General features: G+C 39.2%; 1 protein-coding gene across 1 annotated transcript; it reads right to left on the bottom strand.

Moving 5' to 3' along the window:
• On the bottom strand, positions 279–569 carry LOC110269521 (extensin-like). Its single transcript, XM_021117414.1, has one exon. It carries the CDS (start codon positions 567–569, stop codon positions 279–281), a length of 291 nt encoding a protein of 96 aa, XP_020973073.1.

The raw sequence follows: 1,160 nt of genomic DNA, 5'->3' as shown, positions 1-1,160 counted from the left end.
CAGTCTAAAAATTCTAAATTTTCAACAAAAAGAAAGCCTTTCTTTTTCAAAGTGGGTAAATCAGTAAGAAAAGAGGGATACAGGGTAGGGTACTTAATAACTCCATCATAAAAGTCATTGTTCATGGCAGACCTAAATCTAAAAGGATTATAGTTGGAGTGTGATGTCATGAAGTGGGATTTATGAGCAAAAGGGTCAATGTCAGGTTCTCTAACAGATTTAAGAGGAACTCAAGTTTTACCTTGCTGAGAACGTAATAGAACAGCCCTCGACTTGGGTTAATGGGGCTCAGAGGCAGGTTCAGGCGCTGCTGGTCTTTTCCCTTTCGAAGAACTCGGCTTTGATGATCCAGGCCTTGAAGGAGGTTCCTTTGGAGGAGGAGTTGGCTTGGCTGAAGATGGAACCCTAGATGGGTTTTTAGTGCGTGCCATAGGATCAGTCCGAGGAGGTGAGGTAGGAGGAGAAGAAGAAGGAGTGAAGGTTCGGTCTTGGGAGCGAGTTGAAGGTTTTGTGGGAAGCTTGTAAACTTTTTCACGAGGAGGCCTTTTAGCAATGGTTTTCTTCCTCATTTGGTTAGTTTCAGGCTTTTGAGGGAAGAGAAGCAGTAAAGATGGTGGAGTAAACTGAGGAGTTGTGGAGAAGTTAATGGAGGGAAGAGAGAGAGTGTTGGTAACCGTACCCAAAAGAAATTTTTCACAAACCATGCAACTGCATCACCTTTTGATATGACTTGAAAAGACACGACCTCATAAAAAGAAAGATTTTATTTGATTTTAAAATAAAACAGGAAACTAACTTTAAATTTTCAAAACCCTTTTTGAACAAAAAATTAAATCAACCTGAAAGCCTTTTTGGACAAAAATATGAAACACACAAGCTAACAAAAACAATTATTAAAAATATAACATTCATATTGGGCCCAGAGGTGGTTTGAATTAAGGAAACATGTAGGACCACCCATGATTTGATTTTTGAGGTTGGCCCAGATCAACTTTCACTTGCAACAAGCCCAGAACACGCTGATTAAAGGGAAAGTTCTTCACTTGCCCAGAATTGTCTCATACCTGTTTATGAGACAAAAACTCCAACAAATACATCAGTACCTTTCAAACAAAGAATCATAACTTAAAATACCTAGACTAGTCCTAAGCATGCAGAAT

The sequence above is a fragment of the Arachis ipaensis genome, chromosome B03, assembly GCF_000816755.2.
Source record: "Arachis ipaensis cultivar K30076 chromosome B03, Araip1.1, whole genome shotgun sequence".
In the NCBI taxonomy this organism is placed as follows: Eukaryota; Viridiplantae; Streptophyta; class Magnoliopsida; order Fabales; family Fabaceae; genus Arachis; species Arachis ipaensis.
This window is presented reverse-complemented; position numbering and strand designations above follow the sequence as displayed.

Excerpts from the sequence above, each read along its gene's own strand:
- LOC110269521 (XM_021117414.1), bottom strand. The coding sequence starts at position 569 with ATGAGGAAGAAAACCATTGCTAAAAGGCCTCCTCGTGAAAAAGTTTAC.